The sequence below is a fragment of the Lagenorhynchus albirostris genome, chromosome 20, assembly GCF_949774975.1.
Source record: "Lagenorhynchus albirostris chromosome 20, mLagAlb1.1, whole genome shotgun sequence".
NCBI lineage: Eukaryota > Metazoa > Chordata > Mammalia > Artiodactyla > Delphinidae > Lagenorhynchus > Lagenorhynchus albirostris.
In genome coordinates this window covers 5,592,822-5,608,083 of record NC_083114.1, presented here as the reverse complement: position 1 = coordinate 5,608,083, position 15,262 = coordinate 5,592,822, and the positions used below count along the sequence as shown (strand labels likewise).

The 15,262-nt window shown below is 40.5% G+C and overlaps 1 protein-coding gene across 6 annotated transcripts in view; it reads left to right on the top strand.

Annotated features, from left to right (window-relative positions):
* The window catches only part of MAP2K4 (mitogen-activated protein kinase kinase 4), a 104,632-nt gene extending 89,748 nt beyond the window's left edge, over window positions 1–14,884 (top strand). For 3 of the 6 annotated variants that reach the window (XM_060134037.1, XM_060134036.1, XM_060134038.1), the window contains 4 exons: window positions 4,307–4,384; window positions 6,769–6,917; window positions 11,058–11,103; window positions 12,297–14,884. In XM_060134037.1, coding sequence (XP_059990020.1) covers window positions 4,307–4,384; window positions 6,769–6,917; window positions 11,058–11,103; window positions 12,297–12,410 — 387 coding nt within the window. In that variant the 3' untranslated portion in view covers window positions 12,411–14,884. Of the gene's footprint in view, window positions 1–4,306; window positions 4,385–6,768; window positions 6,918–7,047; window positions 7,210–11,057; window positions 11,104–12,296 lie in introns of those variants that run through there. The other 3 variants (XR_009537536.1, XR_009537537.1, XM_060134039.1) reach the window with 3 other exon arrangements.
* The last annotated feature ends 378 nt before the right edge of the window (window positions 14,885–15,262 follow it).

The window sequence follows — 15,262 nt, the reverse complement described above, 5'->3', positions numbered from 1 at the left end:
ACACTTACACAGTCCTTGGGCAGGCTTGCTGGTGCTCCACTGTGACACTGAAAGGAAACGGAATCCTTTTTTGGATTTATTTCCCGGTGTTGGATAAGTTTTTCTAACACACACATGATAGACATTATAGCTGTTTGTGACATAAACATACAGCAGTTTTAGAATGACATTAGCGCTGTAACCACAAATAATAGGTGCCCATTTTAAGCATACAATTTGAATTTTGACAAATGTAGTTAGTCATATAATCACCACATCAGTCAAGATAGAAAATATGTCTCATATTTTATAGGATCATTGGTCCTATTTTCTGTCACTGTCGGTTAGGTTTGCTTTTCCTCAAGTTCTTTAGAAATGCCATCCTACAGTCTGTGCTTGTTTGTGTGTGCTTTCTTTTGAAGATGTATCGATGCTGTCCGTGTGTATTTGTCGTTCAGTCTTTTTATTGCAGAGAAGTTGTTATTGTATCAATAGACCACGATTTATTTTTCCATTCCGCTGTATCTTGTCATTGCTGAGTTTTTTAGTACCTGTTATGTGTATTAGTCATTCAGTTTTTTTATTGCGGAGAAGTTGTGCATTGTATCAGTAGACCACAATTTATTTGTCCATTCCACTGTGCGTATCTTGACGTTGCTGAGTCTTTTAGTACCTGTTATGTTTCTCCATTGATTTAGATCTTCTTGCTGTCTCTCAATGATGTTTTATAGTTTTCAGCGTGGATCTCTTGCGCACCTTTTGAATTTATTCCTGAGGAATTCATGTTTTTCGATGCTAATATTGTAAATGGGATTTTTAACTTTTTCCCAATATTTTGCTATTATTATAGAGAAATAGAGCTGGTTTGCACATTTTGACATTGTGTCCTATGATCTTGCTGGTTTCACCATTAATTTTAGTAGGGATTTTCTAACTAAACAGTCGTAGAAATCCAAATGTTTGTGAGTAAAAGCCGTGCTTTTCCCCCTTACCTTTTTGTACTGGCTGGGAACTCCAATATAACGCTGAATAGAAGCAGTGCCTTGTTCCCAGTATTAATTAGGAAGGACGTGTTCTGTATTCCACCACTAAATATGATGTTAGCTGTAGGCTATTTTACATACATTTTATGAAATAAGAGGTTTCCTTCTCAGTATGCTAACAGTTGTTAAATTTTATCAGATTCTAATCCTACATCTGTTGAGATGATCGTATGACTTTTAAAATCATTCTATAAATATGGCACATTACATTGATTTTCAAGTATTAAGCCCATATTATCTTCCTGTGATATACCCCACTTGATTATGATATATTACCACTTCATATGTTGCTAGATTAGATTTGCTCATATTTTAACAATTTTTGTGTCTGTATTTATGAGGGACATTAATTGTCTTGTAATGTTTTGGTCAGGTTTTCATAAATGGCTATGCTGGCTTCATAAAATGGATTGAGAGGAATACCCTCCTTTTCTGTGTTTTGAGAATAATTTGAGTAAGACTGGTGTTATTTCTCCCTTGCATGTTTGAAAGAGTTCACCAGTAAACTTACCTGGGTCTGGACTTTGTGGAAAGGTCTTTAATAACAGATTCATTTAAAAATTTAAAAAGTTTTGCGGTTATTCAGATTTCTACATTATTTTTGTAGGTTTTCATTTTCAAAGAATGTCTGTTTCATCTGTTTCTGTAAGATCAATAGTAATATCCCCTCTTTCATTCTGACTTTAATAATTTGAGTCTTCCCTCTCTTTCTCTTGATCAGTGTAGCTAGAAGTTTGCCAATTTTGCTAATCTTTCCAAAGAATCAACTTCTGCTTTTGACATTTTGTATTGATTTTTGTTCACTGTTTCACTTACTTCTGCTTTACATTTTTTTTTTTTTTTGCGGTATGTGGGCCTCTCACTGCTGTGGCCTCTCCCGCTGTGGAGCACAGGCTCCGGACGCGCAGGCTCAGCGTCCATGGCTCACGGGCCCGGCCGCTCCGCAGCATGTGGGGTCCTCCTGGACCGGGGCACAAACCCACGTCCCCTGCATCAGCAGGCAGACTCTCAACCACTGCGCCACCAGGGAAGCCCTGCTTTACGTTTTATTACTCCCTTCCTTCTCCTTGCTTTGAGTCTAGTTTGTTCTTTTTCTGTTTCCTTAAAGCTGTCAAGTTAGGCTGTTGATTTGCAATCTGTCTTCTCTTCTAATATATGCAATTACTGCAGTAAGTCTCCCTCTGAGTAGTACTTTCACTGCATCCCACAAACTTTGGGTAATTTCATTTTGGTGATTTCACTTTCATTGAAATTGAACATGAGTACTGTGAAATAATTTACTGAAATTATTTCAGTAAATAATTTCATTGATTACTTCATTTTGTAACTTCATTTTATTAATATTTAGTTCAGAATATTTTTAAACTTTTTCTTGAGACTTCTTCTGTGATCCATGTGTTATTTAGAAGTGTGTTCTGTTTTTAATTTTTTCTTGGAGTATGGTTGCTTTACAATGTTGTGTTAGCCTGCACTGCACAGCAAATGAATCAGCCATACACATACAGATATCCCCTCCCTTTTGAACTTCCCTCCCATTTAGGTTACCACAGTGCATTAGATAGAGTTCCCTGTGCTATATAGTTCCCATCAGTTGTCTATTTTATACATAGCATCAATAATGTATATGTGTCGATCCCATTCTCCCAATTCCTCCCCACCCCACCCCTTTCCCCCTTGGTATCCATACATTTGTGATCCATGTGTTGTTTAATCTCCAAATATTTGGGGATTTTTTAGATATCTTTCTATTATTGATTTCTAATATAATTATTTTGTGGTCTAAGAACATGCCTTGCATGATTTCACTTTTTAAACATAAAGTGTGTTTTATGGCCCAGATCATGGTTTATATTAGTGAATGTTCCACGTGAGCTAGAGAAGAATGTGTATTCTGCTGTTGTTGGATGGAGTATTTTCTCTCTTGGTTGACTATCTGGGATTTTTATGTAATGTGTATCTTATCAGGTAAATAACTATATTTATATCTAAAAGTAAAAGTGAAGAGCTTCCAATGAATATTTATGCAACACAGTACTCATATTCAAAACAAAATGCATAGGTCTCCAAAGTAATTGTTGCTGACAGGCAGAGAACATAACACAGTGACCATTATGCTTCTCTGGACGTTTCTTTCAACAGCAGTTACTGTCAGTCTTAGCTAAGGATCCATTGTCAGCTCTGTGCTACTGATAGCCTCTCTCTCTTTTCTTTTCCATCCCTGGCACACTATGTAAATAATGGTCCCTTATTTCAAGGAAATGTAAAAATGCTCCCTTCATAGAAATTACTAAAAATGATTTTTGCTGTTTTTATGATAGGATAATATATTATGATACTGGCAATGCCTTAATTTGGTTAACAATTAGACTAATTGACAAATATCTTTAAAGATATAGATGTAAATCTATATCTTTTTAAAAATATTTATTTATTTTTGGCTGCGTTCGGTCTTCGTTGTTGCACGCAGGCGTTCTCTAGTTGTGGCGAGCGGGGGCTACTCCTCGTTGCAGTGCACGGGCTTCTCACTGCGGTGGCTTCTCTTGTTGCGGAGCACGGGCTCTAGACGCATGGGCTTCAGTAGTTGTGGCACGTGGGCTCAGTAGTTGTGGCTCATAGGCTCTAGAGCACAGGCTCACTAGTTGTGGCGCACGGGCTTAGTTGCTCCATGGCATGTGGGATCTTCCCATACCAGGGCTTGAACCCATTTGCCTTGCATTGGCAGATGGATTCTTAATTACTGCACCACCAGGGAAGTTCTGTAAATCTATATCTTTAAAGGTATAGATATTTAGCTTTATGATAAAGAGTGAGTGGAGCAATTATAATAAAGTTAGCTCATACTTGCTTTTGTGTCTCAAATATACTGTGGTATGTCCTTATTCACTGAAGCAAAAAGTGATAAGATTCTAAAACTTAGTCTTTTTTTTTTCTTCTTTTTACCATTACTTGCTACTAATCTGGCCCTGTAATTCTTTATGTTTTTCCTTTTTCCTCCTCTTTTCTCCCTCTGTCTGTTCTCAGCTTCAGTTTTGTAAACTCTTGTGCGTCCTTAGGGGGAAAAATTAGGCTTGTATTCCCTTTATGGAGGAAGCCGTTGAGTTGGGTCTTTCCTTGCTGTTCGTTTTCAGTATAATATTGGCTTCCTATTACTCCCAGTCTGGCCCTAGACATGGATTCCTCTAGGAGTGTGCTGGTGTTCTGGCTGCCTACCCAGCTCCTGCTTCCATTACTTGCTCCTGGAGGGTGTGTGTAATGAATGACGGTGATTTCTCTTTGTGTTTTAGCCTGAAAGAATAGACCCAAGTGCGTCACGACAAGGATATGACGTCCGCTCTGATGTCTGGAGTTTGGGGATCACATTGGTATGTTCGTGTTCACTCAATCTTGTCATTGTCGTGTTATAAGACATTTAGAGATAAAAGAAAATTTAACCATAACCAGTCTTTCACCACTCATAAGAACATATCCGGTCTCTTCTAGTCTTTGATTTTATATACCTATTTCTCCCTGCCCCCCAAGTGTAGAAAAACAAGTTTTTATCTTAAAACTCAAGCTAGAGTTGATTATTTCCCTTGTGGTTTTGTGAAGTGCCTAGGGCTCTTTAATGTAGTGGCCCTGGATCTCTTGGCCACGGATACTAGGAGTCAGAACTGCGCTCAGAGCAGGAACAGGGAGGCCAGCTCACCTGCGGTCGGTGCAGCAGTGCAGCTGCGTCCCCATCTCAAGCAGGAGTCGTATGTCCAGCAATACTGTGGACAGTGTGTGTATTAGGTGCACATACTTATATATATGAAGGTAGTTATATACTACTTGGAATCTTCTATTCACCGAATAGAAAAGTCACACATGCTGAAAGTAATTCCATTGTTGAAGGACAAGAACCACCGTGGTGACAATTCTCGATGAAAGTTCTACCTTAGAACAACACTGAGCGAGAATAGTAAGAAGACTACTTAGTTTGTAACTAACAAGCATGATGAAATAAACTGTCTCACCTGTGGACTGTATTGAAATTTTGGTTCTATTTTAAAAACAGATTCATTTGCTGATTTCCTTATTACCAAAATCTGTTTTGAAGTTTTAGATTTATTTTCTTGTGCTTGCTGTTTTACCAGGGCTGAATGGCATTTTTCTGATCTCAGAGCAGCTTCTTCCACATTGGATGTGAATTTTACATCAGTATAGGTGGGGCTGTGTCCTGTTTGGTAGGCAACCCAAAACTTTTCCTCCCGTCTTAGTAAGACCCCAGAGCCCCGAGACACCAGGTTCAGAGCAGTGAACTTTCCCTGTAGCTTGTTAAGTAATCTCCATTTGTTTATTGGCATTATATGGCACTAAGGTCCTCTTCCTGAGGATCACACACCCTTGTGAGTGTCCTTGGTGAGTCACTGTGCCACACCTAATGAATTCTCCGTCTAGAGACATGAAGGCTGACAGCTCAGCTCCGCACAAGACTCCATCTGGTTTCCCTTGTGAGCAGACATGGGAGACACCTCGTGGAGTCTTTTCTCAGCGTGAAGCCACTCACCAAAGGGGATTCCTTCCCAGTTAGTCAGGAGAGAACACAGAACTTGGGAATCTTAGGTCTGGTGACTGGAGCAAGACTTATAGCTAACAACTGAGACAACTGTTTGCATGTAAGAGGTAATCACGACTCAGAAATACCTATCTACGTCCAAGCCAGTTATGCTTAAAAAGCAAGTTTTCACTTTATTGTAAAAACAAAATTTTGTTCTGTGAAAGGTTTTAACATAGGAATTTTTTAAGCAATTTCCTTTAGTACCTCTGGCTAAACTTTGTTTAAAAGCAAGGCGTTCAGTACTTATAATTGCTTTTTAATTTTTCATAGAGACATTATTTTCATATAATATTTTTAAAATTATGAGATGTGTGAAATTAACTCCTAAGATCCTAAGTCTTTCACCTTATGATGTTGTATCCTACTGTTTCCTTCTCTTATTAAAACCTGTTCTCAGGAATGAATCTAATGAAGCAATTCCCATTGCTGTGAATAATCAAGGAGGTTTACTTCTTCCCAAGCGTTTGTATTTTTATCAAAAAGAAACCTCAGCCAAAGGAGTGGATTTGCGTGTGTGTGTGCGTGCCCACCTGCCTGCTTTCCCACAGGCGCAGGTGCAAGTGGAGACGGTGCTGAGCTGCAGGAGGCCTCTTCTGGGGAAGAAGGCCCTCCCATACCAGCTTCCTGTCGGAGGACGGCTTTATGATTGCTTGCTCGCCTTCCTTTCATTGTGCAAACTGGTACTCTAATATTTGACTAAACTGACAAAGTCAAATCTCAGTGGAAGAAGCTCCAAAACCATCTTCTCAGATAGTGCTCTGTCTGTCATGTGCCATCTCTGATAAGTTTGGGGTCGCCTGTCAGTGCACGTAAAATGGGGTTCATTTAGGCCATGCTGCAGACTTAAACCTAGTTCTTGGAAAAAGCACAGTTTCTAGGTTTCCATTGTCCTCAGAACAGAGTGGGAGAAAGATGAGAATACAGTTCACAAATATGTTTGACCTGTGGCAGATATGGACATACTATCTTGATTTCTAAATATCCCTTCCACTTAACCATAATTCTGAAGATTGCACCTCAACCTGATCTTGATTTGAGTCAAGGCTTTTTCAAGAGTTTTGCTTGGAGTTTAGATTTACAATGTGGCCTTTCCAGTGAGGAGTAATAAGTACTGGATTAATAAGTAATGCCCAGTGTATTTTGCTTTTTCCTCTGTGTTCTCTTTAGTACGAATTGGCCACAGGCCGATTTCCTTATCCAAAGTGGAATAGTGTGTTTGATCAACTAACACAAGTTGTGAAAGGAGACCCACCACAGTTGAGTAATTCTGAGGAAAGGGAATTTTCCCCAAGTTTCATCAACTTTGTCAACTTGTGGTGAGTATTTGATTTATGAATGCTCAGAGATATACGGTGAGAGGACAGTGAGGTGATTACTTAATCTTAGCAACACTGGTACTTTATACTGGGGAAGGGGAGCCTGCTTCATATCGCTCTGTCTTCTCAGCTGGGACTCTGGATCACTGTGGCTACATGGAAGGCTCCAGCTAGCCTGGAGAGGCATCACTCTCTTATTCTGCTACTCAGGTACTGATGAAAAACAGATGTGGGTGGTGGAGAAGCTGCTGCCTCCAGATTTCTAGTACCTTGTACAAGAAATACAGCCTAGGTGAGATTGATCATCTTATTCTGATGTGGTTCTAACAATGAAATTGTACCAGAATCACTTGGAAGCTTTTACTAAGTTAAGATCCTGCCAGACTTTCAGGGGTGGCTCTCTGCTCTGACCTGACACGTAACCCAGCTGGGTGTATGTAGTAGTGTCAGGCCCAAAGCTCAGTTGGTAGAACCATATACTGCCTCACAGAGACCTTATTCCAAGGAACCTTATTCCAATAAGTTTCCTTATTCTAGGAACCCCACACCTGATATTGTTCACTCCCCTTTTTACAGGTGTGTATGTGTTTGCAGCATGTAAGAATAAATATACACTGATATGGCAACAGGACAGTCGTGCCTTGTTATCTAAATTTTAAATAAAACCTGTTTTGTTATCATTTGAATATTTTTGATAATTATTCTGTTTATCCAACATGATTTAAAAGTAAGATATATTTATGAGCAAAAAGCCAGAGCATTTTGTATATTTTCATTCTTGAAAATGCTTTTCTTTTTCTTAATTTTTTCTTTCCAGGAATGCTGTTTCTCTCTACTCTTTTAGGTCCTATAAGACTAAGACTTAATGTTTCACGGTCTAGCATTGCCCTCTTTTTGAATATGTAGAAAACATTTGTTTGGCTCCAGTTTTCAAGTCCCTTTCATCTTCTCTAACCAAATTCTACTTTTGTGTTGGTTTTCAGAGGGGAGAAGAATACCTCAAGATTTTTAGATAGAAGAGGGCCATAAGGATGATGCAAATTGGCTGCTTTTTCCTTTTAAAAAACCATCTACTTTTACCAATTTGCACACATATATACAGTATATAATTGCAAAATGTGATCATTTTATATATTCCACTTTAATGAAATATTTGGTTAAAAGAATCTGTGTGAGTCATAGAGCATAATGTCTAAAATAATCACCTGGGAACACTCCACCAGGATTGCTTTCTTCTTAATTCCTGATCTCTCTGTTGGTTTTGTTATATATATATATATATATATATATATATATATATATATTATATTTATATTTACTTTTTATTTCTGTGTCCCGTGGTGCAAGTTCTCTCCCATAAATAGTGGTTATAGACTTGAATCTCACGTTGTTTTCCCTGAGTAGGTACGTAGTTCCATCTCATTCCAGATCATTAAGGTCTGCAGTTGAAGTATTATCTGTTTTTGTGATATGCTCGTATCAGCTCTCCACATTTGTCCATTCGCCCTTCTTCTATCCCTGAGCATTTTCTAGTATCTAACCTGGATCATTCGGATTCCTATTTGGTTTCCTCATAATCCAATATCACCTTGTTCCAAGCCATTTTCCTTCTTTTTGTCACAGCTGTATTTTTTTATGATGCATGTCTATCCAATCATTACTTCTTGTTGAAAACTTGTTTAGAACGTGCGTTCTTAGTGGAGTGCTGTCACCCCCAAGGGACAAAAATTTGTTCTGGAGAGCCAGAAAATCCTGCATAGTATAATGGTTTGTAGCAGATACGCAGGATTTAACTTTCATGGGAAGGGAGGGTAATAATGAAAAAATGATGAAGAAGCATGAAGTCTAGTGCTAAGAAAAGCAACAAATGAAAGCCTACTATATAGCTCAAGGAACTCTACCCAGTGCTCTGTGGTGACCTAAATGGGAAGGAAATCCAAAAAAGAGGGGATAAATATATACATATAGCTGGTTTACTTTGCTGTACAGTAGAAACTAACACAACATTATAAAGCAACTATACTCCAATAAAAATTAATTTAAAATAAAAAGAAAGAAAAGCAACAGACTAGAACATAAAGCTGCTTTTAATGGAGATGAGATTATGGAATAGTCTAAAATACACTTAAAATAAGTATATTTAAGATGCCCAAGGAAGTAAAGGTGTAAGTTTCATTAAAACTGAGGAAGAAGTAAACAGAAATGAAACAGTTAGCTATGAAAACTAATTAATTAGAAGGCTTGGGAATGAAAAAACATAGCTATTGATACAAAGATACAACAGATGTGATGTACTCTGGACTGAAAACACTTGAAGACAGAGTTGGGGAACTGGAAGATGGACTTGAAGGGTTTCCCCAGCATGATGTAGACAAATATGTATGAAAGAAAATAGTTAAAAATCAGTGAGAAGAGAATGAGTAATTCTAAGATGTATATAATGGAAATGAAAAACAGCTCTGAAAGTGGAGAAGCAATATTTAAGGAGATAATAGTGGAAAAGATTTGAGAATTGATCTAGGATAGGTGCTCAGATTTCAGTTAAAGTCTCTGTATCACATAGGATAAATAAAGGTAAATTTATACAAAAATTCACTGAAGCAAAATTGCAGAACAATGATAAAGTAAGAGTTGGCAGGAAGAGAACTTAGAGTACCTGCAAGAATGAATGAATCAGACTGACAGCAGACTCGTCATCAGCAACACTAGTTGCCAGAAAACAGTGGAGTCATAGCTCCAGAGTGCTGAGGAAAAATAATTGTCAACCTCATCCTAAAGTTTTATACATGGGCACTCAATTATCATTCAAAATGAGGAAGTATAGATTTTTTTTTTCCAGGAAGGGAAAGCCTAAGAGTTTACCGTTCACAGATTGTTTTGAAAAGATATATTTGACCAAGAAGAAAAGTAAGCCCAGCAAAAGGGTGTTGCAGGTTGGTTCCCTGGAAAGCAGGCTTTGGGGACAGTAAAAAGTGTACAGGAAGTTGGTTAAGTGGTAGGTAGTGATCTTTGGATCAACAAACAGCAAAGGGAGGGAAAGCAGGGCTAGGCAGAAAGGGGAGTTGGGCGGCAATGCAGCCTCAGCCAAAGCCTCCACCAGCCCTGTAGGAAGCTGTGAAGCTGGGCTGGCCCTCCAAGGTTGACTCGTATGGGAGGAGGGTCTTGGACTTTACGCCCCTTTGTGGATCAGTCATTAGATACAGGCTGGCGCCAGAAGGCCAAGGTGGCTGTCTTCAACTGATACCATCCCTTAGAAGCCACAACCGAGGGCTGCCTGCTGGCAGCCCTCCCAGCAGTGGAGGAGTAAGTTCTTCATTCCTAAAGAAGGCATCTGTGTAGCACAGTGAGGCGTCCACTACAGAAGGTGCAGCTGTGAAGAACAGCACTGAGTTTAGATATAGGGGACCTGTATTGCCCAGATTCACGTCTGATACTAAAAAAGTGAATGTAATTGAGGTTGGAGGAGAGTGGTGATTAAGGTACGGTCCAAGATAGATCAGGAAAATACAAACAAAATGAAAGCACTTCTGGCGACATTAATTAGACAGGGTAGAATTCAAGGGGAAAATGTCAGGAGGGCAGAGGTTTTTCATATATCAATATAGTCCTTATGAAGTTGTACTACTGTGAACTTTTGGAACAAAGAACACAGAATTAAGATACAGAGTGCAAAAATGTTTTAGTTCTAAGGATAAGTTTATAAAATTCATATGTAGCTTATCTCCCAGACTCGCTGGATTACAAGTTTCTCTTAGGGTAGTGGCCGTATATATTTAGAAACACACAGGCACACAGACATATACACTTACAATCTTATACTTACACATGCATTAAATACGTTTAACTACATAGTATTCTAACATGTAGCTATGCCATGATTTATCCAATTTTCACCAGTTAACTTGTTTCTAATTTTTCACTAATGCTCCTACGTTGAGTATCTTAAGGGCAAATCCTTAGATTGTAGATTGCCTCATTTTTTGTGTGTTTTTTATGTTTGGCAGGTTGTCTGCTTTGTGACTTTGTATCTGAAGGGGAAAAAAACCTACTTATTTGATTGTAATACTTTGTTCGTGAAAATAAAAGTACTTGGGTAACTGTGTGTCCATTTTAACGATGTTAATTTTTGTGTTATTTTAGCCTTACCAAGGATGAATCCAAAAGGCCAAAGTATAAAGAACTTCTGGTGAGTCTGAGACTTGGGGAGTTGGAGCTGTCTCCTCACTCCTGAGCCCTCCAGCATGCTGTCCACTAAGCAGCAGCCGGCCTCTCTGTCCTAGACTGATTGACCTTAATGAGCATTGTTAAAGAATGTTTTAAAGCAAAGAGATTTGGGAAGAGAAAATGTGTAGGTCTAGTTTTCCTACTAATTTACTAGCTAGATTCTCATGGAAAATTTTGGCCTTCACATGTTATAAAAACTACCCGAAGGAGCTTGAGCATTCACTTTGAGGAGCCGTTTCCACTGCGTGGTCTGTGTGTATAACACGGCCATAGGAATTTACTGTGCTCATCCTGCCTTTATTAAAAGCTCTCACACAAACTGACATCGTATGGCCAATTCTCATTTCTTTGAAAGTTCTCACCCTTCCATGGAACTCGGACTTTTTAAGCAGTCTGCCGGATCTGGCCTTGGTCTTGGCAGTGAAGAAAGTCCTGTGACCTAATAATGTGGGAATATTTTAGGAAAAGACCCACTTGTCACACTAGCTTCTGGTTCTCCAAGGATGTTAAGTAGAACTCCAGTCAACCCCAGCACTGACTAAACGTATTTGGTTAGTGTACTTAGCAAAGCTATGAAAGAAAAATATCGCTGGGGGTGGAGGACGAAAAAATGAGTTTGCAAGGCAGGTACAGAGCCATAGGCTTTGGAGAGCACAGCACACAAGCTCAGGGGAGAAGTTTCCATTGTGCCTCTTTTGGAGTGGGGGTCAGAAGGGTCGAAACTGAAGCCTTTTTGTAAGGTCCTTCTGCTACATGTGGGGAGATATGGGAGGTTGGAGTTCATGCCTGTGTCCCACGAGGAATAGCGACCGTGATTCATGCCGTTCTTCTTGGCTCTCAGATGGCGGCGGAGGCTCCAGCTATGCTTTGTGCTGAGGAATGTGCCGTCCTGGTACACAGATAAGCTTGCAGACCTCACAGCCAGGGCGGTTCCTCCAGAGCCTGACACCGTGCATCGTATCTCAGCGGCTCACACCCATTAACACGTCTGCGTGGAGTGCAGACTGTGCTTGCCTTGCTACAGTCATTTACAGCTCGACCTGGCTGGAGCCTGCAGTTCTGTGCTGTGTCGAAACTGGGAAAAGTTCCGTGTGAGCTCTGATGCGAATATTGATCATTTTTCTTTTCTTTTTCTGTTTTTCAATATTCTTGCAGAAACATCCCTTTATTTTGATGTATGAAGAGCGCGCTGTCGAGGTCGCATGCTATGTTTGTAAAATCCTGGATCAAATGCCAGCTACTCCCAGCTCTCCCATGTATGTCGACTGACATCGCTGCTACGTCAGACTCTAGGCAAAAGGGCTGAGAGGAAGCAAGACGTAAAGAATCTTCATCCCGTACCACAGTGTTTTTATTGCTCGCCCAGACACCATGTGCAATAAGATTGGTGTTCGTTTCCATCATGTCTGTATACTCTCGTCACCTAGAACGTGCATCCCTGTAATACCTGAGCGATCACGCAGTGTTAGTGCCGGTCAGAGAGACCTCATCCTGCTCTTTCGTGATGGACGTATTCATGAAATGTGGAAGTTAGTATGATCAATTTGTTGACCGTGATTAGATCACATCTTAAATTCATTTCTAGACTCGAAACCTGGAGACGCAGCTACTGGAATGGTGTTCTGTCAGACTTCCAAATACTGGAAGGATGCGGTGATGGGTGCGCTGTGTCTGAACACAGACTTGGGCTGGAGTGAGAAGAGCGGGCACAGCCAACGAGACGCATTGCCTTCTGGAGCTGGGAGACGGAGGAGGGATTTACTGTCTTCACCAAGTGCAATAGATTTACTGATGTGACATTCTGTTGCTTTACAGCCACTGTCGATGTCTGGGGATGGATGTACTTAGGCAAATTCCTTCCCTGTTAGAGATATCATGTTAAATCAGAGGGAATTTATCTTTACCAAAAACCACGTTGCGTTCAGAGAGGTGAACATTAGAAGATTGAGACAGGACAGAACGTGTTCTTTTCTCCTTCCCCAGCCCTCTGCTCTTCACTGGGGAGACTCAGGAGTCTGCCACTTGTCAGAGAAGGTGCTGATCCTAAGAATTTCATTCTCAGAATTTGGTGTGCTGCCAACTGGATGTTCCACCTGCCACAGACCACCTGGACTGGAAGAAGAAAAAAGTACGGAGGGCAAAGTTTACAGCTGTTTTTAATCCTAGAATCTTATGGAACAACTTGCAGCAGCTGTATATTTCCCCTTGGTCCCAAGCCTGATACTTCAGCCATCATAACTCACTAACAGGGAGAAGTAGCTGGTAGCAATGTGCCTTGATTGATTAGATAAAGATTTCTTCTAGGCAGCAAAAGACCAAATCTCAGTTGTTCGACATCACTGGCCCAGGTCTTCAGCTTCTGCATCTCTTTACCCACCTGTGTGGTCTATTGCCACTCTGTGACTTTTGCTTAATCCAATATTTCGCCTTTTTCTCCTGTATCAGAAACATTTATAATTACCAAGGATGTTCCTTACCAAGGATTTTTAGCCCCCAGTCTCTCACATGCTCTACTGTTTAAAAGGCTGAGAAGCGTGGGGCCTAGCTGATGTGGTAGGTAATGAAGGAGCATCTTTTCTAGAGAAAACCGCTTGACCAGAGGAGGATGGGAAACGGCAGTCTCTTAGGTGAGATCATCACCTGCGAGAATCTCTAGCAGGTCACCACCATTTCTTGGAATTGGGAGTCTACAAAAACACAAAAACCAAAAAACCCCCGAAGAACCCCAGAATAGTTCTAAGAGGCCATTTAAATCTGCCATCTTCTGCTGTCCTTCCTCCCTTACCCATGGACCGGGTCTCCGTGGTTTCACTCTGGCCTCCCTGGCCCCGAGCGTTTGTGTGACAGTCGGTCAGGCAGCACTGTGAGTGGCTCACGCACACTGGAGTAGAAAGCTGCCATGGTCTGAGACGCAGATGGGGCTGCGACGGAACCAAACAGTGGTAGGTGTTGCTGTGTCTCCTCCCAGGTGACGGTCACAAACACTTCTCAACAATAAAGGGAGAATGGTGCTGTTTACAGTTACATCCCTGTAAATTTCAGAATTCACCCGTGATTTATCGCTTTGGTCCACTTGCCTGGTTTTCCTGTTTTCTCCCCCATGGCACCTGAAGCCCAGGCTTCCCAGTGCTCTACAGGAGGCCCTGCAGTGTCTGCCTCTGACCACACCAAGCCATCATCCTCCACCGTTCCCGGGGACTCCAGAGGGATCTGCATCTCTGCTGTCAGCCTCCTGTGTGGCTCAGCATAGGGTCACTTTGCCATATACCAATGGAGATAGAAGCAATTCTGACTGTCCAGGAGCTAATCTGACCGTTCTGTTGTGTGGATGACCACATAAAAAGGCAATTTTAGTGTATTAATCATAGATTATTATAAACTATAAACTTAAGGGCAAGGAGTTTATTACAATGTATCTTTATTAAAACAAAAGGGTGTATAGTGTTCACAAACTGTGAAAATAGTATAAGAACTGTACATTGTGAGCTCTGGTTATTTTTCTCTTGTACCATAGAAAAATGTATAAAAATTATCAAAAAGCTAATGTGCAGGGATATTGCCTTATTTGTCTGTAAAAATGGAGCTCAGTAACATAACTGCTTCTTGGAGCTTGGAATATTTTATCCTGTATTCTTGTTTGAATTCTTCCTCTATTTAAGATATATACATGGAATCGAAGTGTTTATGTAATAGTTCTATCCTTTTGCCTGCAGGTCAGTTGTAATAAATCTAGGATGTGATGATGACTTTGTAATTTGATTTTCTGAAGTCAGACCCTGAGAGGGTCAGTTCCATTGGAATTATCCAATTCCAAGTCAATTCCATTAAATTATCTGTGCATTTCACATGGGGGAAAATTCTCTTCTTCTGGAAGTGTGTACGGCTTCTTTCTTTTTCTCGCCCCGTCTTCTGGCTGCCGTTTCTCTGCTTATTCTTCTTGGAAAAAAGTTTTGCGTTCTGTTTGAGCAGGCGTGATGATGGGGTCCGTTCAGATTTGTTTCTTTGTTGGTTGTCCTGGCTTGACCCAGCATTTCTTACTGCTGAAGGAGGAGGGTGCCGTGTCATGGTGGAGAGACAGCCTGTAAGAACGCGGCCTGCCTCGGCCCGACATCTGGCTGCCA